General features: G+C 41.4%; 2 protein-coding genes across 6 annotated transcripts in view; one reads left to right on the top strand and one right to left on the bottom strand.

The window, feature by feature from the left end:
* LOC134510340 (protein PHTF2) overlaps positions 1-26,583 on the top strand; it is a 138,279-nt gene that overhangs the window by 40,795 nt on the left and 70,901 nt on the right. For 2 of the 5 annotated variants that reach the window (XM_063323517.1, XM_063323518.1), the window contains exon 1: positions 26,381-26,490. Coding sequence is in view for 2 of the 5 variants with exons in the window: in XM_063323516.1 (XP_063179586.1) it covers positions 848-985; positions 1,185-1,327; positions 4,637-4,804; positions 10,020-10,128; positions 10,220-10,876 (1,215 nt within the window). In the remaining 3 variants the exon portion in view is untranslated. Of the gene's footprint in view, positions 1-847; positions 986-1,184; positions 1,328-4,636; positions 4,805-10,019; positions 10,129-10,219; positions 14,700-26,380; positions 26,491-26,583 lie in introns of those variants that run through there. The other 3 variants (XR_010069569.1, XM_063323516.1, XM_063323519.1) reach the window with 3 other exon arrangements.
* Positions 20,039-25,854, bottom strand: TMEM60 (transmembrane protein 60). The gene is made up of 2 exons (XM_063323520.1): positions 25,719-25,854; positions 20,039-20,781 (listed from the first exon to the last, which is right to left on the bottom strand). Exon 2 carries the CDS (start codon positions 20,737-20,739, stop codon positions 20,335-20,337), a length of 405 nt encoding a protein of 134 aa, XP_063179590.1. The 5' UTR covers positions 20,740-20,781; positions 25,719-25,854; the 3' UTR covers positions 20,039-20,334.

Consider the following 26,583-nt stretch of genomic DNA (forward strand, 5'->3'; position numbering starts at 1 on the left):
ATCTGCTCTTCCCTCTCTTCTGATCTGGTCGTATGTCATCTAATAATACCACTGTGTCTTTCAGTCTGTTAAACAGGAGATCTGAAGCTTAAGGGGAAGTGATCCTCATCAATCTCATGCCTAAGTATTTTGTTGATGTAACACGACAGATCAGATTATTTAAAAAAAACAACTTATAACAATATGTGTTTCTGTTCAAGATAAAAATAGAAGGTTTTTCATGAGAGGAGAATGATACAGCCCTTTAAGTTTTAAGGGAGCACAAGATGTCTCAGCACAACAAAAATGAAAGAATAACTGTCATTCTCTCTTGCTTTACTCACTCTTTACAAGCCTTGTCTTCACTGTGATAATTAGCTCCAGTTAATGTGGTCACACAGACAGAGGCCATACGGGAGAGGATGGTTATCAGAGGAAATGCTTAGAGTTTAATTAGTTGTAACTCGGGATTCTGCCTGACTGTTACAGGAAAAAGGTAAAAATTCAATTAGACTTGAGTAATCCAGGTAAGAATCCTTATTTACTAGTTATTGAGCAGAATATATGTTAATAGCTTCCCACAGTTACTACTTTGGAATGTTATTTTGTTGAAAGGCAATAAGTAGTTACTCAGTCTTACCTTCAGACTTTAAATAAAATACAAGTTGTCATGTATCTTTAATAAGAGCTTCTGTCTTTGGTGATGAGTTCATAGTGATTGATTTCATAATAATCTTTAATCCTACAATCTTCAGTATACTTATATCAATCAGAAAACATAAGCATAGAGATTAAAATTGTTTATTGAATGTAGAATTTGAGCGGTAGCGGACTCGGTATAACTTTTGCTGTCATATTCTACTTGTAGGTAAAAAGAACATACTCACATGGTACGTATAGAGCTGGCCCAATGAGACAGATCAGCCTGGTTGGAGCAGTTGATGAGGAAGTGGGGGATTACTTCCCTGAATTCCTTGATATGTTGGAAGAATCACCCTTCTTAAAAGTAAGGACAGAAGGGAATGGGCTGGGAGAAGGGGAACGATATACTGTCTAGTACTGTTATATTATAAAGTGAGAGTATGTGATACTTGCTTAGATAATTGAGTGGTCTAATAAATGTTTTCATCGTGACAGATAAAGGCTGCTTTTAAAAAGCTTTTAAAGTAACTCACTTCAAAATTGTGGCTTGTATTTCCCATTAGTGTACACTGCCATGGGGAACACTTTCTAGTTTAAAATTAGAGAGTCGTAAAGACAGTGATGATGGTCCCATTATGTGGGTACGTCCGGGAGAACAGATGATCCCTGTGGCTGACATGCCAAAGTCACCTTTCAAAAGGAAGAGGTATGTTGAATTATTGTGCTTTATAAATGTTTAATTAGTGTTCCTTCTCTACAAATTCATTTTATCCCAAACGTTTTACTGGTTGATACTATATCTTAGTATAAATTTCAGTAAATCTTCATCTCAAAATATACTTTTAGTTGCTTTGTTTTGTAAGGATGTGGATTTTTTAAAAAATTGTTTATTATCTGGCCGAGTAAGGTGCTGGTCCTCTGGTTCTTTTTGGAGCTTTAGTAGGAATTTAGGGTGAAAAGTGGAAGGTAATGTGACTAGGCATAAAACTACTGAAGTATGCAATGAGACTGGAATTAATGTGAGTGGGTGTTTAAAGACCTCAAGGGGCAAAGGCTTCTCTCATCTGAAAGGTAACACCTCTAACGTTGAATGGCATCTTTAAGCTTTGCTGTGGTACTGGGTATAAGTACCAGCTTAAGAGTAGAGGTGTCCTCTGCAGAACTTGAATATTATGCGTTATGAGAAATTATGTCTTTGGAGTTCTCTTGTTCAAAATTCAGACATAAAAAGGGAGCATACAAGAAGTAGAAGCAGGGTCAGGTAGCTCAGAAGGAGTATAGAGACACTGTCCAGCCACGAAGGGGATTCAGTTAAAGCCAAAGACCGTCTGGAGTTGGATTTGGCAAGGAATGTGAAGGGCAACAAGGACTTCTGCAGGCATATGAACAGCAAAAGAAAGATTAGGGAAAATGTAAGATGTCTACTGAATGGGGCAAAGGGCCTGGAGACAAAGGGCACAGAAAGGGCCAAGATACTCAATGCTTTCTTTGTCCTTGTTTTTACTGTTGAGATTTACCTTCAGGAATTCCAGATCCCAGAGACAGTAGGAATGTCTGGAGCAAGGACTACTTGCCTTCAGTGGAGGAGAACTGGGTTAATGGGTTAAGGAACATATCAGATGTTCAGATTAGACAGGCACAAGCCCATGGGACCTGATGGGATGTACCCACAAGTGCTGTGGGAGCTGGCCAGTATCATTGCCATGCCATGATGGTCTTTGAAAGGTCATGGCAGTTAGCAAAGGTTCCTGAGGACTGGAGGAAATCAAATGTCAATCCAATCATTTAGAAGGGGTAAGAAGCAGGCCCTGGGGACCTGCAGGCCAGTCAGCATCACCTTCATCCTGCAAAGGATGCCATTTCAAACACGAGGGACAAGATGATCGTTGGGAGTAGCTAGTATTGATTTACAAAGGGGAAATCATGCCTTATCCACCTGATAACATTCTGCAACAAAATGACTGGCTCACAGCATGAGAGGAGTGCCAGGGGTGTTATTTATCTTATATTTAGCAGGGCTTTCCATGCTGGACACCTGTCTCCCATAACATCCTAATAGACAAATTAATGAAGGACAAACTAGACTGATGGTCCGTGAAAGTGGTTCAAGAAGTGGCTTAACTGCTGTGCTCAAAGGGTTGTGATCAGCGCAAAGTCCATCTGGAGGACAGTTGCTACTGGAGTAACCCAGACATTCATACCTTGTTCCAATACTGTTCAACATCTTCATTAATGGCCACATCATGGGGCAGAGCACACCCTCAGCAAGTTTGCAAGCGATACAAAACTGGAAGGAGTGGTTGACACACCACAGAGTTGCACTGCCAGTGAGAGGGACCTTGAGAGGCTGTAGAAATGAGCCAGCTCTCAGTGGCCTCATGAAGTTAGCACAGGGATGTGCAAAGCCCTGCACCTGGGAGGAATAAGTCTGTGCACCAGCACAGGCTGAGGCCCAACTGGCCAAACAGCAGCCCGACAAAGAAGGACTTGGGGGTCCTGGTGGATGACAGGTTGGCCATAAGCCATCATTGTGCCTTTGTGGCAAAGCAGGCCAGCAGCCTCCTGGACAGGATTAGGAAGAGCAGTGCCAGCAGGTTGAGAGATGTGACTCTTCCCCTCTGGTCATCACTAGTAAGACATATCTGCAGTATCATGTTCAGTTCTGAGTTTGCCAGACCAAGACAGACGTGGGCATACTGGAGCAGGTCTGGTGACATGAAATGCCGGCATGGGAGAACTGGTATTTACCCTTGAGAAAAGAAGGCTCAGTGGGATCATATCAATGCATATAAGCATCTGACAGGAGGTTGTAAGAAGGGCTCTTCTTAGCACTGCCAGGTGACGCAAGCAGAGGTAATTACAACTGAATTACAAGAAATTCCATATAAAATAAGGAGGAATAAAAAAAAAAGTTTACTGTATGGATGGTTGAACACTAGGACAGGTTGCCCAGAGTGCTTGTGGAGTCTCAGTCTTTGGAGTTGCGCAGAACTTCACTGGATACAATCTTGAGCAACCTGCTCTAGTTGAGTGGGGGAAGTTGGACTACGCAGTCTCCAGATGTCCCTTCCAATCTTGGCTATCCTATGACTATAAACAGCTCCTGGAAAAATGTGGCATACAGTGTAGGCTGCAGGTGGCCACGAGAATGGTCTTGTGGCTCTGTTCCTGCTCTGCAGTGTTTCTTTCACTTTCATTAAACCCCAAAGAAACCATTTTTTGCTGCTTCTCATTCCCAGTTCTACAACATGGAACTAAAACACATACACATTTCCCAGCGGTTTGGTAGAAACATGAACGATGAAGAATGACTTCAGGGACAATTGAAAGGTGTCTCGAAACAGTCAGAAAGCAGCAAAGGCCAGCAGTTCCCTGCCAGGGGCTGATCAGGGCCCAGTCTCACAGTGCCTGTGGGAGGCAGGAAGGGCAGACCTGGGGTTTGAGGACCAGACTGAGCCCAGACTCCAGTCCATCAGGCAAGAGTGTGGTGATGGGACAGGTCTGAGGTCAAGCCAGGATGTCAAGTCTGCCAGTGAGGGTCAGGTCTAGTGATTGCTAGGCCGGTCCATCATGACAAAGCTGTCCCGAGGTCAAGCTGGGAAGCAAGTCTGTGTCCCAGCACACCTCTGGCTTGAGGAGAAGACCAGTGCTCCAGCAGCATGGCTCAGTCCAGGACTGAAGGCCCAGGCCTGAGCTTAAAGAGAGCTCCTGGGCTCTTTGCCAGGGTTTGTGGGTGGAGATTGTAGGTGGGGCTGCTCAATCATTAGGGCCTTTTAGAGCACTTAGGGCGCTGACACTGTGGTGGTGTTTTCAGGTTTGCTTGGGTTTTTTGAATTGCATAGGTGTTCTGATTTTTTGCATAGCTTGTTCATTTTTAATTTGTCCTAAGTGTTAATGTTTTTCTCATTTGACTGTATGTTCTCACTGCAGGGAGAAAAACAATGCTTTTTGCTATGGTGGAAATTAAGTAATTAAGAGAAACTTCTATATCACTAATACTGTTTTTCTTATACAGAACTACCAATGAAATAAAAAACTTGCAGTACCTACCTCGAACCAGTGAACCCCGTGAAATGCTATTTGAAGACCGGACACGAGCCCATGCAGATCACATAGGACAAGGTTTTGAACGCCAGACTACAGCTGCTGTGGGAGTGTTGAAGGCTGTGCACTGTGGAGAGTGGTATGTGCTGATTGACTTATTTACCTATGTGTTTGGAAAACTTTTGCCTGAATTTCCATTTATAACTGGTAGAAGGAGCACAGGTTAATCTAGTATTAGAGATTTAATGAAGACTTAGTAGATACTGGACTCTTTTTTTTTTTTTTTTTTTTCCTTCTGTCTCTATGCACTAGAAGAGTTTTGCTGTCTGCTAGACTGGGTACAGTTTTGCTGTGTGGTTGGAACTAGAAAGGTGCCTTGCTGTGACAGTTTAACTCAGTTACAGCAACTTAATGATAGCTATTAATGTTAGATGTAAAACCCCCTTACACTTTGTTTTGCTTTAAATAGTGCATACAGACTGACCTGTGTTTCTGTCTGAGGTGCATATGAAAACGTTCTGGTAATTCTTTGCATTGTCTGGAGATGAGCAGAATTTGTATGCTTTTGCTTCAAAATCACAGCTGTTATAACCCTGATTTATTTATGGTAGATCACCTTGGAAGAATCCTGTAGAGGGCTGTGTGGTTGGCGTGTTTTTTTTTTTATTTTTTTGTGGTGTCTGTCTTTGGAATTCCTGTAAGAGATTCAGGAAATAAATGTATCTTATTTGAAGCTGTTTCAGTTTTAGCCAAATAAAAAGCCCATAATCACATGGGCGTCCTGGCTGAGATGTAAGAAGCATTTTTCAGGATCTTCTGACCTTGGTTGGGGAGAATGACCTTAGTTTTGGAGGTTACCTTGGCATACGTAAACACTAAAAACACCTTTTGCTTTTTATAGCTGTCCAGAATTCAGAAGAGTGAATTCCCTTTGGATGAAATGATGCAAATTTGTGTTATGGTGCATGAATTCATTAAGATAGAGAATTGAAAAATTCCCGTCGGGGAAGAACTGGGTTGTTCAGATGTTAATGTGTTTTTATTTTGGGCTCTGAGGTTTTGCAGTTTACTTCCTCTTCAGGTTGATGATAGCTGGAGCCTTAAACTTCCTGCTTGCTCTCTGAGAAGCTGGAGCGAATTAAGCCTGAGCAGTGGCAGCAGGGCAAGAGCTGACATTCTCACTGATTTAAAATAATCAGATCTACAGAGTGAGACACACTCAAATCTTTATCAAACAAAGTAAAAAAAAAAAAAAAAAAACAACAAAAAAAACCCCAAAAAAACAAAACCCAAACCAAAAAAACACCCACACAAAAACCAAAACACTAAACAAAAACAAAACCCCACCCCCTAAACTTGCATGCCTCTTGAAATTAATAAGAATTTAAATTGATAGTAATGTAAATGTCTGTGAGAACTTCCCTTTCTCACCTTATACCTTCATAACAAGATGCTCCTCCCTTGGAAATGATTACTTGTTTGTTTACATTCTAAAAATAAGTTTTCTTGCTTTTCATGCTTTTCAGATCTAAACTATCGTCTCTCATACATTGGAACTTGTGGAAAGGGGTGTCTGTTCAACCTCCATTAAAACTCCTTTTTGAACTTGGAAAAATAAATGTAATTAGTCAAAATAAAAACTGTAAACGAAGAAGTGATCTGAAAATAGGCAAAACTGCTCAACAAACTTGAAAGTACTTCAGTTTGGGGAAAAAAAAAAGTATCAGCATTTTACTTCAGTGTAAGGACCCAAAATATATCTTTTAATGCAGAATTAAAAATTTGGGATTGATATATTTAGAGGAGAAAAATACCTAACACAATCAACATAATAAAAATGATGTATTTCAGTCTTGATTTGACCTCAGTGATAATTTCTCCTTTCCCTTTCCACTTTTTTTCATAATTTTGAAAAGCCACTTCACTGTACTTACATGAAGAGAAGTAGTCAGGGTTTATGATAATGAAGCATTGTTAATTAATGTTACACATTAAAATAATTTTGGATATTAGCTTTACCATAGTTTGTAACCTGTGGTTAGATTTATTTTAAAGGAAACAACATCCGTGGAAATTCTGAAAAATCTGGGTGTGTTTTTTTAAAAAAAATCTCTTCGAATAGTTGAACAAAACTGAAAGTTGGAGATATTCCAGGGTTGATTAGGGCACTATGGCAATAAAAATGCACATGTTTTAATGAGGAGATACCATATATAAAATTCACGTTTTCTTTGAGGAGAAAATCAAGCAATTCCTAGACTTCCTGAACTGAGTTGTTAGTTTATGTTCAGTTAGTGTAAAAATGAATTGGGTGTGCAAAAAAAGTTTTTTTTGTCATCAAGAAGTTGCTGCAGATTTAAAGAAAGTGGGATTTATTTAGTAGTTGATAGGCATGAATGTTAATGTTAGGTAGGATAACCGGTGCCTTTCGGGACAGATGGGAACAGAACTGCTGAAAGGCAAAAAGCAGCTTTTGGGGACAGAGGACAGAACTGGAAACAACACATAGTATTTGGAAGACTAAAAAAGTAATTTTTGCTTTCCCAAATATGACAGGCTCTTGATTTGAGATGTTTGGTAAAAATTAGTGGATAATGATCTCATTTATTTATTTATTTATTTTAATTTCTGTGAATGTTTACGAATTGTAGAAGAGCTCTGCTTATTGCTTGCAAACACTTTAAAGACTGCACTGCATTGAAGTCTGAGAAGTGCTGGTGGTGTGATCAAGCTGGTTACTTAATGCCATTTTTGTAGGTGATGCTAAGCGTGCTTTAGAACTTAAGAAATGCCAGTGAAATTTTAAATTATGGAAACTTTGAAGATTTTTATGTGGGAAGTTTGGGTGGGTTTTTACAGGGACAGCAGAAGACACTTCATGGCGTTGTTATTGGCAAAATGAAACCCCTCTGTCGCGTGCTGCAGCAAGCAGCTTTAAAGTTTGTGTTCCAGAGCAAGAAGTTGTTTGTGCTTTTCTATACGACTATAGGAATTTGTTACATATTGCCAGACTTCATGCATTAGGTCAGAAATAGTGATGGTAAAACCTGTAATCTTGAATATGTTTTGAAAAATTATACCAAAAAGACTTCAGCCCATTTGAAGAATGAGGTTTAGGGAAAAAAAGTGCCAAAAATAGTCCTAGCAGTGCTCTAATAGGGACTTAAATGGACTTTTCTGAAGTCCTGTAGTTCTGTTTGGATTTAATGTTGGGTTGGTTGGGTTTTTTTGACATCTAACTGAACTATCCTGCTACTGTGTTGCTTGAAAGGGGAGACCTCGCCTAAACTTTAGGTTTTGCAAAATATAATCTCAAAGTTGTGCTAACAAATCTGCAAATGCAGAATTAAAAATGATCTGGCAATAATTTTTCTCTGTTGTGTTTGCAAAAGGAATGTCATATTTTGTCATAGAATTGCAGCACAGATTTGGTAATGCATATGGTTGCACACATAGATACAGGGACTGAGAAAACTAATGGTTTTAAATCATTAACTATACTTTGTCCCGTATAATGTGTAAAGCATAGAGTAGACACCTCTGTGAAAACATTGCTTTGGATTAAAGTTATTTTAGTATGGAATTATTATTTGTAATTATTTTAATTCTTAACTTCATTTACAAATATTGTTAACTCCAGATGCAGATACATATTATTAAAAAAAATAAACATAATTGCATTATAAAAAGTAGATTAATTTAGCTAATATTTTTATGCCACTGACTAGGGGTGTTTCTGCAAGCTTTTTGCTTTCATTGCTTAAATCCTCTTCAGCGGTATGTAGACCAAAATACAAAGAGACATTTTAATCTTTGTAAAACTGAAAGTAAAATATATGGTCTGAAAACTTTCCCTGGCATACTTTCAGTAGTAGATCTGGGATATTTTTTTTTTCCCCCCTGAAAATAGCCTCAGACTGGTTATTTTTTGCTTTATTGAGGTCATGACCTAAATAAAACAAACATGTCTAGTTGGTTTAAAAAGCCCAATAAACTGTACATCATTGCCTGCTTTTTACAACGTTAATAACACCATACATATATATATATATATGAAAAATTGATTATCGTCTTGCTTTTAAAAAGGAGTGCTTGAACATCTATTAAACAAATTCTGAAATGCTGTCAGACAGTTTTGCTGCATCAGCTCCTGCCCCGGGCCCCCGTGAATCTGGACATGTGTCCCCCCGGCAAGAGCGGGACGCAGGGCATGGGGTAGGGGGACACGGGGCTTGGTGCGGTGACAGCACAGCAGCCAGCTGCGTGGAAGGTGGTGTTGCACTCCTGCCAGGCCCGGGAGGACAAAGGAAGAAAGTCATCAACTAGGCTTTTTGTGTCTGATAAATTTTCCTTGCAAAACCACTCCAGTGTGAGCTTTATCCTATATACATTTATCCTATATACATTTATCCTATATACATTTATCCTATATACATTTATCCTATATACATTTATCCTATATACATTTATCCTATATACATTTATCCTATATACATTTATCCTATATACATTTATCCTATATACATTTATAAAATCTTCATATTGCCATATTTTTAATAAACCTTTTAAAAACCAAACATCCCTCAAAAACAAAACACATGAAGCTTAGTTTTATCTGTTTCTGTTGAAGAACCGAGTTTGGCTTTTTGTCTTTTGTTAGTTAATTCTAGATAATGTCTCACAAGGAGTTCTATAAATAGTGTGCATTCTTTTGGGGAAACACGCAGTGGGACAAGAGATGAATTCTAACAGCCTGAATACGGAGACAAACCCTAATTCAGATTTTGCTCTTTGTAGCTCTCTAGTGAGCACAAATAGGAATGTATTTTTAAGGGATGTTTTGTGGAGGATGCCAGTACTTGCTGCTTACTAGCATTGTGGCAGCTCAGTGTAGGTTCAGCTTTAATACTAACTCTGAACAAGGTGTTTGAGGCTCGGATACTAATGTTTGCCATAGTACTGCTCGCATCGCTGCATACTTTGAGGTACCTGATGGGCGTATCATGTTAGAGTGTTGACAGAGTAAGCCCAGTGTATCTGGGGCATCTGTCTTTCAGTGTCAAGGCAGACAGAGGTCAATTAAAAATAAACATGAAAAATAGTTAGTTATGTCGACCTTGCATTGCTGCTTTTACTGCCACTTGTAAAGAAATTGTGCTTAATTCATTTAACCAGCTTAATGAGGTTGTGTTGTAGTCAATTATTGTTCTTCAAAATGTAGGTTACATTAGAATTGTTTGGTTTTAGTGTTTGTTTTTTTTATCATTTGCTTTATCCTTGCCTGCAGATTTTCTTTATTATTCTCTGCAGCGTGTTAGTTCCAGCCTCTGACTGCAATTCTTACTCTTCTGTAGGTCTGAGCAGCCTCGTATAACCAAAGACGTAATTTGTTTTCATGCTGAAGACTTCTTAGAGGTAGTTCAGCGAATGCAATTAGATTTGCATGAGCCTCCGCTCTCACAGGTGAGCATGCTGTGAACTGCTGATCAGGTGTCCTCTGAGTCATAAATCAGAGTTTTCACCTTTTTTTTTTTTTTCCCCTCTTTTCCTCCAGTGTGTCCAGTGGGTCGATGATGCAAAACTTAACCAACTGCGAAGGGAAGGCATTCGATATGCCAGAATTCAGTTATTCGATAATGACATTTATTTTATCCCAAGGAATGTTGTGCATCAGTTCAAAACAGTTTCAGCTGTGTGCAGTTTGGCTTGGCACATCCGGCTCAAGCTGTATCATTCAGAGGAAGAACCTTCCCAAAATACAAGTCCTGCTGAAGCAGGGACCTCTGCAGATGCCAAGTCTTCGGTTATTGGACTTCAGACTGACAGCAGAATTTGTACGATAAGCAAAAATACCTCCGAAGACACCAAATTTTCAGATGCTCTGCAGACAAAGTATCTGCAGCAGGAATTTATGCCGATTAAACATGAACCTGTTGCATCTCACCGAATAAAAGAAGAACCCATGAATGTTGATGTTGCTGAAAAGACAGTGGCACCTAATAACGTCGGGGGCCAGAATGTTCAGACTAGATTGGATCACGTTGAATTGGCGGCATTTAAGTTGGAAATGGATTCTAAATTCGAACCCGGCGACAAGGATTTACAAGGCAAGTTGTGCCCCGGAGGTCACATACATCCAGATGATACAAGACAACATAGTTCATCATATCCAAAACTGCATGGACAAAGAGAGGATGATTTTTTGTGCTAAATTTGTATATATGGTTTTAAATTCCTTTTTAAACTTAATGATGTAATAATGTAAAGATTCATAAATTCTGTGAGGCAAGTTTGTGACTTGCCTTCGCATCTGTTACAGAAAATAGTTATGTAGCTTTGTAACATTCCTCAGTGCCTGTCCATAACTGTGAAGTATCAAAGCACTTAGGGCCAGATGCACTGTAAACACTGCAGGTTTAACATAAAGAAGTCTTTAAATAATTTTGAGTTGTAGGTTTTAGAGTAGAGCTGACATTTAACATATATATTTTTTGTAAGATGAGCCAGAATTCTTTTTGACAATTCCAGGCTTTTCCATAGAGCTTATTTATACCAATTTTTTCATTTTAAATGTGTCAGCACTGTAGTGTAAATATCTTTTTTAAAAATCTTTTTAGTGTGATTTATACTGAAATGTGAGCCGCTTAATAAAGGTTCATAATAACAGATTGGTTTTATTTTTGGGTCTGCAAAAAATAATTCAGTTAAACTGCCTCTCTAAATGGTTACGTTTCTACCGGCACTAAAGCATAGGGTGCCCTTACGCCACTGTGGGGTGAGGAGCTGTAGCAAACTGAGGTAGACCTGAGGCGTTCTTTGTAAATGGAGGTCAGTCAGAATGCAAAATCGGTCCTCCCTTCGCAGGATTCCTTGCAGTCGCTCATTAAAGGCACTCCCCAAACTCTGCTCTCAGATGTTAACGTGGAACAGAGAGGCAAACCGTCCCCTGTTGTGGAGGGCAGCTGGACACCCACTGGGCTCCAGGAGGCCACCAGTAACTGTGAGCATCTCTAGGAGCAAGCTCCCTTCTGTGGTGGCCTCTTCCCCCTGCTCACCCCACAGTTAAGACAGTTCCATTTCACATTTTAAAAAACCCACAAAACAACCAACAACCACCCCTCTCAAGTTAAATAAGTTATCTGACTAAAATTAAATAAAAAAAGATTGAAATGGTTACTTATCAAGTTATAAAGGCCTCATCTTTAGCAGTGACCTATAATTCATAGAGACTCATTTGGATTTGAATTGCTCCCTATGCTGGTAGTGCCAGGCAATAAAGATACTTGTCAGTGTGTCCTCAGGAGTCCCAGTTTGGAAGCAAGAATTGTTTCGTTAAGAGAATACAGTGGTGTCTAAGTTTAACTGTTCTCCCCTCTCCCTGCCTCTGGAACGCTCAAATTCTCTTAAGCTGCGTTCTAAGGGAAGAGGATTTCAAGGCTAGCTAGCATCTGATGTGGCAATGGCAAAAACTCTTGTCATTTAACTTATTTAATTCTTTGTGTAACATATTACTGTATAGTTCAAACACATCTGAATGATGTTTCTTTTTCAGGTAGCTACAAATAGCAGTAAACTGCCCTACAGCCTGTCCTTCAACTAAGTATTTAAAACTTAAGATCTTAGGCCTGTTATTTCCAAAGCCCTCTCTATCTCTGATTTTTTTCTGTTGTGTGTGTGTATCTGTTTTTCCCTATAACTTTCTGAAAGTTGTACCTCCTCACGTACCCAGTTTATAAGCTTTGATGCACTTAGTGATCACTCTGGCTTCATTTGTAGCAACAGAACAATGTGATTTTATAGGTGATGCCTAATTCAACTACCTGAGGCCCTTTTGTTGCAAACAATTTTTGCTTATACGTTGTTAAAATTCAAAACGTTACTGTGTACTTATGCCTGGCACTGAAATCAGCCATTTAACGGATGCGTGCCGTGATTTGTTGAAATCTAAAATAGGTCTGTCAAGGCATTATTAATTAAATATTTGAATCGCTAAACATTACTCCTGTATAGCCATAATTACGTATTAGAGAAGCAATAGGAACATGAATCTCTTCATTCACATGTGGCTAATGTGTCCTTAAGTCTTACTGCTTTTTTCTTTAATGCTGGCTAAGAGATTACTACCGGTTTTGCAGCCTCAGGGATCTTGCTTTCCCCTCACGCCATGAGCAAGTGATTCATGTGTGACATGGTAAGTTACTACTCTGGCAGATTCTGATTTGAAAAATTAATTGGTTCATGTAAGAATTTGAGCCTTCCTGATAGTAGAAATGTGGTTTCAGCTCCCTTTGTGTTTTCTGGATTATCTGGAAACTTCCACCCGTAATCTCTTTGGCATTATGAACATCCACACACAGTTATGTAGCCTTCCAGTCCCGTTCTCTGCGCCAGCCGGTGGAGAGCAGTAAAAGAGCAGAGCTGCAGGTTGTAGTTTGTACCAAACGTACGCCTTTCCCAAGTGGGTTAGCAGAAGGCTCCAGCTTTATCAAAACCAGCCATCCCAGATACTATTTTAAAAAAAAAAAAAAGCACACCACAACTACTTAGTTTACTTAAAAAAAAATAAAAAATCTTATTTGTATGCTGGTGACCCATACGCTGAGCATTCATTTTTTTAAAAATCTGTCAGACTTTAGTAAAGTGTGTACATCCCCCTTGACAGCCGACAGCTTTCTGCATCACAGGCCTTGTCCGGACTGAAAAAATAAATTCTTTAAGAATGGTTTAGCAAACATGACTTTACATTTAAGAGTAGAACTTTGATTCCTTTTGAAGACCTGCTCAGTGTCTTGGCTGATACGGCCTCACACTTCTGCTCAGGTATGTCCTGGTTCTGAAATTTTGCTTCTAAACTGCCTATGTCTTCAACCTGGTGTTTGGTTTTTTTTTTTTTTTTTTTCCCCAATCACTTTCAGAATTTTAAGAGATTAACAAAAACTGGCAGTTTTTGCAAATTTTATGCACCCTTTTAATTTTGATTTTTTGAGACAGATTCAGTTTTAGGCAGAATTCCTTGCAGACAGAGCATGAACAATACTGGGGTTACCAATGGCTATCAGAACTGCCTTTGTACTCAGAGGTGTAGCAGTCTGGGTTGACTGGCTGTATTAGTGTATACTTCTTACTTTGCCTTTTTTTGAAAAAAAAAAAAAAAAAAAAAAAAAAAAGCTGCTTTTGTCCTCTGCCTGTGGTGTAGGTTTGATGCGGTTGCTCTTTAAGAGGGGAGCACCTTTTCTGAGGGTTTCAGCTCCCAAATTGTTCATTAGTCTGACAAAGGTCTTGCTTTGGTTTCCAGTGGTCCTGTGCGATAACCTTTGTTCCTGCCGAGTACAACTTCATATTCAGACTTTTGCTTCAGCAATAAATCTCTCATGGCTTCCGATGTACTGAAACTAGTCTTTGCTTATTGCTTTTTTCCTCCCTCCCTGGACTTCAGTTATGCATAAATCTTTCCGTTCTTCCGACTGAAATCTCCAGTGTTTTAGTTGTCTCTCTTGGCCCTTGTTCTTCTGCAGATTGGAAGGATCTGCTCCAGGCCTGTACTGCAGTGGTGTTGCCATCTGTGCGTTTGCAGTGGTGTTCCGGTTAATGACATGATGTGCAGAAATTTAGACACGTTTTCCTAGATATTGGTACCATATTTGTGGGTAGCAAAGAATTGCGTTGTTACTGTCGCTACCAATAGCTTTCAAGATGGTAGCTACTTTTTTTTTTTTTTTTAAATTACTGGATCTTTTGCGTTTCACTGGCAACTGACTTCGTGTGTTACATACAAGTGTTACTCAGTGTTGTGTCATCCCCCAGCCCTCCAAATGCCTGCAAATTGACTCTCAAACAGCATTTTCACTACAGGTACTGTTGGCATGCAGATTTTCCCTTCCTTGTTACTAGAGTGAATATTTCAATACTTCTTTAACTGAAATATTAATTCTATCTAGTATTAGAAATAAAGTATTATTTCAGAGGGTGATCATTTTAAGCATTCATCTGTGAAAGAATTCCTTGGTGATAAATAAAATTGATTTTGAAGCAGATATACATGTGCACAGTAAATAAGTTGGCATTGCAAATGATGTAGGGAATGAAAACAGAAAATAGTAGAATGCTGTGAAACAGATCCGAACGTTACAGATTTGGAAAATTGAATAAGTCTTCCAAGAAACACAGGACTGGTATTCATTGACCTAAATGACTATTTTCAAGTACTGGCATGTGAATAAGGATGCTGAATTGACTGAAATAAATCCATGTTTTTTCCATGCTCATAAATAAACTGTTGTGAGAGAGTGGACTGCCACCTGGCCCTACTAGGATGAAGGCTGTACTAATTCTGATCAAGAACTTTGCAGGCTTCTCAAGGGTGATTTTTTAATTCACTTTTTGTAGTGGTCAGATGCGTAGAGAACCTTGTCTTCAGGCAGGGCAGCGCCGGTTGCCTTACTGGGAACGTGTACAACTTGGAAATGGGAAGGACAGATTTTCGCTGTGAATGACACTGTCGGGAATGTTTGTTTTCTTTGATTGTGAGTCTCTCTGTTCCACTGATACTTTATTACTTTCTCAAATGGATGAAATGCACTTTAAAAACTGTATAATAGGCGATACTGATATTTTGTGCAGATCCCACTGAATTTGCAGCATACATAGGAAAACTTGGGAACTGATTCCCATCAATCACTTGTTTAATTTTTCTTAGAAATGCAAATTATTTTGTGTTCTGTTTGGAAGTCGTGATTAACTTCACAGTATCTAGGTTGCTATTCTTATTAGAATCATCAGGGATGATACTGACTTTGCAAATTTAGTGTATTATATTCTAACCACTGTTTTTCTCTGTGCTATGATGCTAATATTTCCTCTGCTTTGGAGCGTGCTGTACTCGAGTGCCAGCTAAACATTGATCTTCTCGTGTTCTGGTCATGCTGATAGATGAGCCTACTGATAAGGGCATTAGTCCAAAATAATCCTTTAATATTTGGTGTACAGTTATGGTAATCTGATACAAACATTAATTAAAACAGCAGTTTAAACTTCTATTTTTATCAAGCTTGATTTTTCAATAACTATTTTGATATAATGTTTTCTTCTACCAATTAATTTCCAGCCCACATTTAATGAAAGTGCAATGTTTGGTAGAATGTGTTTTAAGGACTATGCTTTTCATGGCAGTGTTTGTTTTTTTTTTTTTTTAACCCAGTTGCATTAAGACAAAATAGGGCAGTTAGCTGAGAAAACTATTCCCTAAGTGTCTGGAGAATGAGACCTGTGTGTGGAAGACGAACGTCACATAAGTCAAGACCACTAAAGCTATATCCTACGCGTGCAGTAACACTCAGGTACCTGTCTGTCTAATCAATGCAGCTGAGAGCTTTTGTTAATCTCAGAAATTAAATTTCTAGACCTAAAAAGATCTTTTAGCAGTGATTTCTTTATAAACCTCAAAAGGAATACTGAGATAAAAACTAACGCGTATAAACTAGGCGTGGGTTCTCGTTTCTTCCCTGTTTCTCGCTCTTACGCTGCCATTCTGTGCTGTGTGAAGACTTTCCTTGCGTTTGCCTGCTTATGTTGGTTTTGCTAGAAAAGGCAGATCAAAGGAAATAGCGTTACTTACTGAGTTGCAGATTTTTCTACCCTTTATGCAACTTCCAAGTACAAGAAGAAAATGCTGAATTAATATCGAATAGTATTCTAGTGGTCCAGCTGCAGCGGTTCCTCAAATTGCTTTAGTCCCCAAAGCCTGATGCTCTCCAGCTGCCAGCTGAGACCCAGACCTAGCGCTGTTCGGGTGCGAAAGGCTCATGTGGGAGACTAATCCCATCCCAACCTTAAAACAACACAGGTACAGTGAAAAGGTACAAACGCTCTCTTTCCAACTCAGCGTAGTTAACTTTACCTCAATCTTAATTAAAAAAGTGTGATGTGTTACATGATAGTGTGGTGCTTTGATTAAATTCAAAGAACTTTCTGAGGATGCAATTATTCAGGAGCTTTACTACTGAAAAGCAGTGTTATTTGTTCCCAAAATACTGTGGTGTTAAAATAGGTAACGCCTGATGTTGTTAGAATTCTGAGTTTCTGGCAGACTCATAAATTACACACATTCAGATTAAAGTTTGTTGGAAGTGGGCATGTAGATGTCAAGTTAATTGTATTTTTCCAAGTGTAAAAAGAACAGAAAACTGGATACTAGTGTCAAATGGTGACAAATCAAGAAAAGCAGCTTGAATAGCTAACTGAAAATTTTAGTTTTGTGACCTTTCACACTTGTGTATCGAGTATCTTCCTTAATCAGAGAAAAGTAGATACTCACCTACAGTGAGTTGGAGATGGGTAAATGATGTAGAATATATATCCCCAATACATTATGTATATAGGAAAACACTTCCAGTTTCATTTCAGAACAGCAAGCTTTTGAATGGCATTTTAAAACAAAGCCGCTGAAGGCAAATTTCTCCCCTCTGCGCATCAGCTGCTGCGGGTACCTGGGATGAGAGGCCGGGTACGCGGGTCCTCACTGCCTCCTGCCCCGTTCTGGCAGAGCAGCATCAGCTCCCCCTCTGCCCTCCCAACTCATTCTGCTCTACTTAATGAAGATCAGGCTGTAAATTTAAGAACAAGTGTGAGGAGGACTCATTCCCTTTCCAGACTGTGAACAGGATAATTACAAATAGTGGTAATTCCTGCAGCAGTTTCTGGAAAGGTCAGAGCGGGCTCTGCTGTACTCTATCATAAACCGTTCTGAATGAAGTTCTGACGTCACAAAAAAGCAAGACTGCACGTACAAAGGCATCAGCACAGTTCAGGTCAGTTAAATCTGATACAAAACGCTGAGTCAAAAGGGATATTCCTCTTACCACAGTACCTCTGTAAGGACTAGAACTTGCAAATGAAGTTCGGCCTTCCAAGGGCTTGTGTCCTAAAAATATCTGCTAAAGGAAGGAAATCAGTTTGTGTGCGTGACTTCTGTAGGACACCAGAAAGAAATGTCTGCTTCAGCACTTCAAGATTTGTAAACCCTTAAAAAAAAAAAAAAAAAAAAAAAAAAAAAAAAAGCCAAACCCACAACAGAAACTCTGAAATGTTGATCTTTTTCTATTGAATTAGAGGCAGCAATTAAAATGAGATTTGGAACAACTGTGTTCAATTCTAGTTAATTAGAGATGCCAAACTTTCAGATAATTGTTACATCTGTGGAATAGAAGGGCTTATTAAGGGGGCAGTCACCATTTGTGGCCCATCTTGCTAATAATATACCAAGTCCTAATGAGGCTAGTTCTTATTCTCCCATCATTTGTTAAGTTACAATGATCTGTTGACATCATCAGCTTGACTGAAGGGAGCTGCTCTGCTCTTCTGACTGCGATGGCATTTTTTTGGCATGGTGTGAACAAGGCTTTTTTGCTTTTTCTTCTGTGATAATCATCAGATGGGGAACGACTATAGGTACTTGGTTGTATGCTTGGTGCCATAATGTACCAACAACCATGAGAGTCTGTGTGTGTATATATAAAAGTCTTGTCTAAAGTGCTTAAATGCTTGTTATGTATTTGCATCAATGTTTGTTAAATGATTCATAAAAGTTTACTTTAATTGGAGGTAGGTGTTTAGACACTCTTTCTTCTCCATAAATTTTTAAAGCATCCACTAGAAATTGGACATGAGGTCTGCCATGGGCCATACCTGGAATATTGCATCCCAGAAAGCTCAGTGACTCCAATTTCCCTGAAAAACTGCTTATGAGACCTACATTGGATGTACAAATGAAGCATATTCCCCATACTGTATGTACACACGCATGTATACCTACATGTAGCATGTGTATGTGCTCACTCTTGCATCTCCTGTGTTCAGCGGGCCCAGGACCACGTACTGAGGCGGACGTTCTTCCTCCCTCCCCACAGCCCATCCTAATCACAACCGCTGTTTTAATGTGAAAAATCACAAATACAGTGAAGGAAGCCAGTTCTTCTCAGGGACCTTGTATGAGTGGACAAAAAGTCTCTCCAACGCAGAGCAGAGCAAGGTGCTGCCATGAAGTATTTTGCACAACTAGGTAGGGCACAGATGCATCTCCCAAAAAGAACTGTTCCCGATAGGCACTGAGGGGAAAGAGTTCCAAATGGTAGTTTCAGCTCCCCGTTAAATTATGCGATGCTTAGAAAATGGGGCTGAGTACATGAATTTTCTAATAAAAGTTGATGTGTTATAATAAAGAGGTTATGAATATTTTGCATCTTTTTAACAACAGCCAATTATTAGAAAGATTTTTTCTTGGTCTCTTTTTCTGTGTCATTCCTTGGTTTCTCCTTTAGCAAGGTAGGACATTCAACCACTCTGAAGCAAAGGTGACTTAAATTCTAAAGATCACTTGTTACCTGATGTTCTGAATGGAGAGCCATTGCCTTAGAGTGGAACAGGTTCTTTCCTTAGATGAAGCCCTCTCCTGTATTTATGCCCATGTCTGTGTGACTGAACAGCACAAGTAAATCCAAACACTTCAGGAAGACTTTCTTCTTATGGACAAGTACAGTTGAATGTACTTAATTAAAATTTCATTCGCGAGACACCTTAATCTAGTCACCTCCTGTTACCTTAGACTCTTTTTCCTGGGCTCTTTTCATTCACTAGACATTCTTTTGTGCCTAGGAACTGTAAATGGATCGGTATCTTCAGCATGCACATTAATAATGTGCTAGACAACTTCTACATTTGAATTTGGTGGTGTTGTAGCCCCTGGAAGAGCACTTTCAGTCCACAAAATCCGCTCGTGGTTCCAGCTCTTCCCAGAAGTCCCCTTCATTGCATTTGTTACTTGAAAAGGTTCATTTACTCACACCTGAGTTTGCCAGCACTCCATGAAGCCAAGGCTTCACCCCCAGAGATTTAATATACTAGGGAATTAAAAAACATCTTCCTCCTTAATGTACCACTTCTGCAGGTACAAATGCATTATGGACTCACCCTGTAGCTTCAGTCTTTTACCGCACTGGGGATTTCTCACTTGGAAAGTAATCACCTTTGTCTCCCTCTTCTCTGGATCTTGGACTGCTGGCACAGTTCACCTACTAACTTTTTTCCCCCTAGGTAAATATACTGGTTATTGCCTGTTTCAGCAGCTTAAAATACTTATTTCTAGTCTTTCAGACTGGAGGTAGAGTCTCCCTGTCAAAGTGCTGAGTCACTTTATTCCTTTTTTGCTCTTATTTGGCAGCTATCAATTGTTACAGATTCTTAAAGCAAATTTATTATGTTACAGAAGTTACTAGTAACTGGTTATTTTCTGAGTGAAAACATAAGTAGTAGAAAGCTTTTAAGTCCTCTTTCCAAGGATCACCCCCTGTGCTGAATACTCTGGGGTTTGCAGTTCCTTTGAAAAGATCTTCTACCTGCATGTGAAGAGCCTGTATCTTACTCCATGTAACAGAGAACAATCATCATCGTATTAGAACACCTTATGTTGAACAAATACTTTTATTTACAAGAGCATATGTGACAATTTTAAAATAAAAAAAATGGAACAAGTCTACTTTCAGTCTTCAGCCTGGTTTACATAAAGTCTCCAGCTTTCTTACTTGGTGTTCTAATTTGGAGATCAAGTTTGTGGCAAAGCAATAATAATCCAGTAATTTGGTACCAATCCCAGTGTTGAAGACCACATAGGATAGCTTAGTCTCTTCGTACATAGAAGATGTTGTATCCAAGTTCAACCATACCCCCAATAAGCAAGGCCCATAAAGGGATAAATACGTAGGCAAGTTTCATTGTAGTAAATCGCTGCAGTTTAGCACAGAGGGCAAGGCAGAAGGCTAATTTAAGTAGCATTGCAATGAGATACCAGGCTTTTTTCTTGATGTTTTGGGAGCCATTGCGAGGGTCAAAGCCAGACTTGCAACGTCCAGCCATTTTTACAATTAACATAACTAGAAGAATAGTATCAAATATCCAGACTGGAATAAAAATGAGGAACCAGTTCCATGGTGCTTTCTCATCCAACTTCAGCACCAGCATGATCAGGAAGAGCAACGTAAAGAGCCATGTCAGTAGTACTCTTTGCGCCAGGGACATTCTCATTTAAACAGCTTTGAGAGGAAGTCTTTCACTGCCAGCAACAACCTAGCAAAACAAAGAGGGGGGAAGCATCAAGAGATGTCACTGCACAACCGTTAAGCGTATTCTTTAAAGGAGGCTTAATTTCTTGTTCTTGCTTTCCCACCTACATGCTGCTTCCTCGCGTTTCTTTTATAACTACCATTCTCAGCAAAGCACTGTTTTGGTCTTGTCCACCTTTCCATTTCATAGAATCATAAAATCTTCATGGTTGGAAAGGACCCTTAAGATCATCGAGTCCAACCAAACAACCTACAATCTCTGCCACTAGAGCATGCCCTGAAGTGCCACATCTAGATGTTTCTTAAACACCTCTAGGGATGGTGACTCAACCACCTCCCTGGGCAGGCTGTTCCAGTGCCTGACCACTCTGTCAGTAAAGTAATTCCTCCTAATATCTAACCTAAACCTCCCCTGCCACAACTTCAGACCATTTCCTCTGGTCCTGTCATTATTCACTTGGGAGAAGAGGCCAACACCCACCTCTCTCCAACCTCCTTTCAGGTAGCTGTAGAGGGCAATGAGGTCTCCCCTCAGCCTCCTCTTCTCCAAGCTAAACATGCCCAGCTCCCTCAGCCTCTCCTCATATGACCTGGTCTCCAGACCCCTCACCAGCCTGGTAGCTCTCCTCTGGACACGCTCCAGCACTTCAATGTCCCTCTTGTACAGCGGGGCCCAGACCTGAACACAGCACTCGAGGTGAGGCCTCACCAGTGCCGAGTACAGAGGCACCATCACTTCCCTGCTCCTGCTGGCCACACTATTCCTGATACAAGCCAGAATGCTGTTGGCCTTCTTGGCCACCTGGGCACACTGCTGGCTCCTGTTAAGCTGGCTGTCAACCAGCACCCCCAGGTCCTTTTCTGCCGGGCAGCTCTCCAGCCACTCTTCCCCAAGCCTGTAGCGCTGCTTGGGGTTGTTGTGACTGAAATGCAAGAGCCGGCACTTGGCCTTATTAGACCCCATACAGTTGGCCTTGGCCCATTGATCCAGCCTGTCCAGGTCCCTCTGTAGAACCTTCCTACCCTCAAGCAGATCAACACTCCCACCCAGTTTGATGTCGTCTGCAAACTTACTGAGGGTGCACTCAATCCCCTCATACAGATCATTGATAAAGATATTAAACTAAACTGGCCCCAAAACTGAGCCCTGAGGGACACCACTGGTGACCGGCCACCAAGAGGATTTCGCCCCATTAATCAGAACTCTCTGGGCATGGCCATCCAGCCAGTTTTTAACCCAGCAAAGAGTACACTTGTCGATGCCATGATTCGCCAGCTTCTCCAGGAGAATGCTGTGGGGGACGGTGTCAAAGGCCTTACCAAAGTCCAGATAGACAACGTCCAGTTTAAGTGCCTTAAGTCAGCTGTAGCAAGTGCCTTCATCTAAATTTGTTTGGTGAAACAAATTATGCTTTAATCCTAAACTAGCTGTCAAACCCATCTAGGGATTTTTGTACACTAAGAACATGTTTAGATCCATTTTCCTCCAGTACTAAGGCACTCATAGGTAACACTTGAAAATAAACCTAACAATTCTCTGTCTATAACAAAGTAATCATGATAAAATGTAAGCCAACTAACAAGCATGAATAACAAACCATCTGAAAGATCCTGTAGTCTGCAGAGCTGCAGCTGAAATAAGCCAGGCTGAAATAGAGCCAGTAAGCACTACTACCACTTTTAGCAGCAATCTTAACACTACTAAAAGCTAGGGATAGTGTTTGTTTTCTGGCAGGTATCTAAAGTATGCAGACACTGGCTGACAGAAACACTATTTAGGTTTATTGGCTTGGTAGTATATTTAAATGTCTATGTAGTCATGACAAAAGAAAAACAAGGACAACTGCATCTACTACTACAGTCATAAAAGTTAGTTTTTATATTCCTAACTGAAAGGCTTTTATCACTGCATCTGCCAGAAACTTCTCACTGCAAGTATAAAAAGCTGGGGTGAGAACTATGATCTTCCTGAAGATTTCATGCTACAAATTAATATACACCAGTGAAACGGTGCTGAAGTAAGTTTCTTAATTATTTTAAAAATATGAGATTTTTTGAAATTTGGTATTTTCACTTAGAACACTGATATTTTTTCACTTGAGATAAGAAACTGAGCTTTGATTTGCTCCAGATAACAAAACCATTTCATTTACTGAAAGCGAGATGATGTGTTCTGAAGCACCTAATCCTCACCAGCAGACGCTGCGATGGAAGGACAAGACCTGCTTCCCCTGCCTCCTCAGTGACCCTGGCCAGGAGCTGCAGCTGCTTCCTCTGTGTTATTACTGATGCTCACAAGACCACCCCATTAAACTCACTGAACAAGCAGAAATCTATCAATTAGCACCTTTTTCTTTTTAAGTGGGTTAGGGTTTTTTGCCAGCTTAGCAAGTTGAACCAACTTTGTGCTCAGATAAGCACTGGAACCAGGAGGAGGGAAGTAAAAGCCGCTGGCTTAACTAGTTAGGAGAGGATCTGCTACATTAGAGCTACGGGATAACGATTTTGTACACCACTAAAATTATCCTACAATTTAGATCTGTATCTTCTGATACAGAGTTCAACAGACCTACTTTTTTGTTAAGGCTGGGTTTGAAGTTTCAGTGGATTTGGTTTAGTGGATAGTAGTGGGTTCTCTCTTAAGGAAAAGAGCCAGTTTGGCCTAAAATAATCTAAACTGGAGTCAGTGCATCCCTTCCCCTTGCATTAAGGCTGACACTTGTGTGACCCACAGCAGGCCATCTCCTTGAGCTGAACTAGCAAAAAAAAAAAAAAGTTTAAAATAGGATTTTTATACTTTGCGCTTTGCTGTCTCAGTTCTGCTCAGATCACTAAAGGGTCTGGTGAAAGCCATTTGCTGGCAGGGTGGACCTGAGGCCCCCTCCTTAGGAAAGGGGTGAAGGTTGAGTGTCACTGCTAAGCTAAGAGTTAATTGCTAAGTAGACAGAAAAAAATGCAGCAGGTTTTGACAGCATTGCTTTTTCCTTGTTATAGAAACATACCTAAACCAGCTGGCAGGTGCTGAGGATTACAGAACAATTACTATCACCTGCCTGAAGTATTTTGAAAACATTGCCAATATTCTCAAGTGCAAGTCTGCAGCTAACATGAAAAGAGTAGTCATCTGAAATGAAGTTTCAACATCGCTTTCATGAGAACATTTTTGAAAACTAGTTCTAGAAATCAATGCTACAGATGCTACAAGAAGGAGAATCTCTTACTAGCAAAATGGAGAAAGCAGAAACCAAAGAAACAGACTGGAAACTTGGGCCTGAAAGGGAAACAGGGAATTTAACACTGTTAGAAGTATCAGGTTGTCAGATACTCAGAGAAGGTGCTATCAACTGTCTCTGGAAGAAATAGAAAGCTACTGAAGATGTTTTAGATGGGGCTACTCAATTTGAAGGTTGCTCAATTGATGAAAAGATTTTCAGTTTTCCTAAGTGCTCAGAACCACTTTATAACAATTTTAAAAACCACAGGTAGAAAACTCACCATGGGATGTTATACTGCCTTTCTTTGACCTAATTAAAACATGTAACTGCAAGATTAGGCAGGACTGCAAGGCTCCATTCAATTTCAGAGACTTTTTTTGATGAAAACTCAAGAAAATCCAAGTGTACTTTTGAGATCTTATAGTCCTATAATCCAAGTAAAGGAAGCTACCAAATTTTAACGACTGACAGTTGGGGATACAGCTGACATAATAATGAAGGGTTTGATTACATGGAGCACTCAACCGTCTCTCATTAGGAAAGAAAGGAGATTCTCAGCTAGAGGCCAGCTATCACAACAAGAAGGTTAACGCTGGAAAAAGGATGCAGATCTGGTACAAGTCTGAGCTAGCTCTTCTGTGAAAAGACTAAAAGAACATTAAAGGCAGAGTGTAAAAATAAAAAAAAAACCTCTCAATGCCTTATAGGACTCATGCAATTAGTAGGAAGTGAAAATTTTCAGTAACAAGAAACACAATCTAAGTAGCATTACTGACCTTGGTGGGATGATCTACATAATTAGAATATTATGATAACTAATTATATCCTGTTTAGAAGAAAAAAAATAAAGAGGAGAGAAACTTACACATGACATTCAGCCCAATATTAATGATAACATAGATCTATAGATTTAAATTTAAGCCTTGAACATTGCCTAACAGAGTTGAAAAAGTGATATTATACTCAAACCAAATTAAATAGAACTCTAGCTTGGTTAAATACCATTTTAAAGCCGACTGAGTAGATATGCATAATTTGATGCTTAGAAAGAAATATTCCAGTAGCCCCATTCTAAAGCCACATTTAAACTTGTCCGATATGAATATGTATATTCATATATAGGTTAGGTATCCACAAACTGTCCTTGCAATTGGTGCATTCTCAGTTCATGTAGTTTATGTAGATTTATAAGTGAGAATAAAGTCAAACTACAACATCCCCTCAACTGGAGTGCTTGTTTTACTGTTTTTCAGCGAAACGGTAATTTAAGAGTCTTTGAGACTCCCGATTACTGAATTTGGCTGAAAAAAAAATAATAAATACATTCAGGAACTATTCAGAGGGACCGCAGGAGGACACCGACAAGCCAACGGAGGGTGCGGGGCCAAGCAAAGCCCGCGGCGGCGATTTCGCCGCCTCTCGCCGTCCTCTGAGGCAGAGCGGCCGTTTCCAGCACAGGCCCGACCCGGCCTCGGCGGGGGCACGGTCGCCGGCGGCCGGAGGAGATGGGCCGGGCCGGGCCGAGCCGAGCCTGCAGCCCCACAAGGCCGCCCGTCGCCCCCACCCCCTTCCCCCGCGACTGACCACGGCCCGCCCGGCCTTCTCCGCACCCCCGCGCCGGCCCTCCTTGACGTCCCGCCGCCTCCCTCGGCCGAAGCTCCCCCCGGGACTCCCCCCCGTCCACCTGAGGTGAAACCCCCCCCCCCCGCCGTCACCCACCACCTACCGCGGGGGCCTGCGCTGCCCTGCGCCGCTGCCACCCTCGCACAGACCCGCCGCCGCCTCCCCGCGCCGGGTCTGGGCGCATCCCCCTCCCTCCCGCCCGGCTACACGGGGCCGGACGCGCAGCTGAGGGGGTGGCCGAGCCCTCCCCGCCCCGCCCCCTCCGCCACAGGAAACCCACCGCCCGCCTCACTCCCCGCCCCGCGCCTGCCCATTGGGCAGCAGGGACGCACGTCTCACCGTACCCCGCTGTTATTGGGTAGCGGCGACGTCGTTCAACTTAATCCCCGCCTCCCCGCCATGGCGACGCCCATCGAGGTCAGCCCGCCCCCTCAAGGCCGGCAGCGGGTCAGCCTTGAGCCCGCCTCCCCTACATTCTCTTCGCCGCCAATTCGTGCAGGGAGCTGTCTGTCACACCGCCCCCGCCTCTCCCCGGGAGCTGTCCGTCAAAACGGCAGCACCGCCTCCCTCCCGCTCTCATTGGACAGTGTCGCCGCCAGTCACGCCTCGCAGGCGGGGGGGGGGGGTGCTATTGGTTACCGCCCCGCCCAGCGGCGGGCCCCGCCCCCCGCCTCGGCGGCGGCGCGCGCGCCGTCTCGGGTGGCGCGCTGTTGCTGCCGCCGCCGCTCGGGCGCGCGCTGCCCCCCCGCCCCTTACTTCCCCCCGCCCCCCCCCCACCTCAGCTGTTGACTCGCGCGCGCCCGCCTCCTCGCCGTCTCGCGCTCCCCTCGCCGCTTCGTTGTCTGCGCTGGCCCCGCCGCGGCACCGGGTGACCGGTAAGGTCGGGACTCGCCTCGGTCAACGGGGGACAAGGAGGATGAGGAGGAGAAGGGAAGGGGGAGGGGGCGGCAAGTTCTAGGCGCGGCTCG

This window comes from Chroicocephalus ridibundus, chromosome 1 (assembly GCF_963924245.1).
Source record: "Chroicocephalus ridibundus chromosome 1, bChrRid1.1, whole genome shotgun sequence".
Lineage (NCBI taxonomy): Eukaryota > Metazoa > Chordata > Aves > Charadriiformes > Laridae > Chroicocephalus > Chroicocephalus ridibundus.